General features: G+C 49.1%; 1 protein-coding gene across 1 annotated transcript in view; it reads left to right on the top strand.

The window, feature by feature from the left end:
• The window catches only part of LOC119593496 (protocadherin-like wing polarity protein stan), a gene marked incomplete at its 5' end in the record, with an annotated part of 16,607 nt that overhangs the window by 3,779 nt on the left and 11,396 nt on the right, over nt 1–1,432 (top strand). The window contains 4 exon segments of the mRNA XM_037942446.1: nt 85–195; nt 378–542; nt 869–1,023; nt 1,250–1,416. Of these exon segments, the coding sequence (XP_037798374.1) occupies nt 85–195; nt 378–542; nt 869–1,023; nt 1,250–1,416 (598 nt within the window).

Genomic DNA, 1,432 nt, shown 5'->3' with positions numbered 1-1,432 from the left:
GTTTGCGAATGCAGAGCGCGAGTATAGTTGATATCCACACGTTAAGCAGCATTGGATGCGCCCCTGACTCGGTTCCCTTCACCAGAGCGCCACCATCAGCCTCGACCACTGCGACTCCGCGCTCGCCGTCCGCTTCGGCCACCAGATCGGGGACTACCACTGCGCCAACACCACGGCTCAGATTCTCGACCCGAGGTACCTGATTTTTTGCATTCTTTCGGGACTCTTTTGGGATTCCGTGGTTTCGATAACAAGTAGATGTGTATGGGTATGATATTGTAGTCATTCAGTTTAAAAACTGATTTTTTAAATACATTTCGAAGAAATCAGACATTCCTTTCTAATCAACTCCTAACACTCGCGTCTCTCCTCTGAAGGTGTGCTAGCTTGACGGAGTCCTGTCATAGGTTCTTGGACGTGACAGGGCCTCTTCAGATCGGTGGTCTGCCCGCCCTCCCCACGACGTACCAGGTCAGCCAGCAGCACTTCCATGGATGCATCCGCGATCTCTATGTCGACCATAAGTTTATCGATTTGGATTCGTGAGTATCGTGAAGATTTACCTTTGCGTTTATTTTTTTCTCCTTATTTGGGGTTGTATTGTATGTTCGTTGATTGTTTTTTGTAAATGGTGTCTTTCGGCGGGTTAACATAGCTTGACATAGCCTAAGGTCAAGGGAGAGAGTTGATATAGCCTGGGATTAGTTAATGTAGCTTGAGTTGGTGAAAGTTGACATAGCTTGAAGCTGAGAAAGTTCTCACAGCTTAAGGTTGCATGAAGGCTGGCGTAACATTAATTGAGGTTGAAGAGGCTGACATGACATGACTCTTGTGAATCGGCCATTCTAACCGTATTCTACTTTTCCAGATACGTAGCAGATAACGGCACTTACCCAGGCTGCCCCGAGAAGAACAGCTTTTGCCGCTCTCACCCGTGTCAGAACGGCGGCTCTTGCAGGGAGACCTTCGGCACCTTCGTCTGCACCTGTCCGACGGGCTGGGGCGGGAGGTACTGCTCCGAAGGTGAGTGCGTTGCTCTTGCTGTTTTGTTGTGACCATCACCGCCATCGTCGTTGTTGGCATCACCATAATTGATTTTTGTCATTACGTTTGTTACTGATATTGGCTGTAGTAAAAGCAACAAAAGTTATTGTTCTTATAAGTATTAGTTTTACGCAGTGTTGTCACAAAAATATCTGTGGTCATTATTTGGAAAGCCTTTTCAACCGCCCCTTGATCCGCGTCGCAGAGCTGGAGGTGGTGAAGCAGTTCACGGGCGAGGGCTTCCTGGTGGTGACGCCGCACCTGCAGTCCATCAAGCTGCCCTGGAGCAACAGCCTCTCGTTCAGGACGCGAGAGCAGTTCGGTCTACTAGTCATCACGGCCGTCGGGCAGAACGCCAACAGTATTATTGAGGTAGGTCGGCGTTGTT

This window comes from Penaeus monodon, chromosome 32 (genome assembly GCF_015228065.2).
Source record: "Penaeus monodon isolate SGIC_2016 chromosome 32, NSTDA_Pmon_1, whole genome shotgun sequence".
Lineage (NCBI taxonomy): Eukaryota > Metazoa > Arthropoda > Malacostraca > Decapoda > Penaeidae > Penaeus > Penaeus monodon.
The sequence above is the reverse complement of the archived record's forward strand: the minus strand, read 5'-3'. Positions and strand labels throughout refer to the sequence as shown.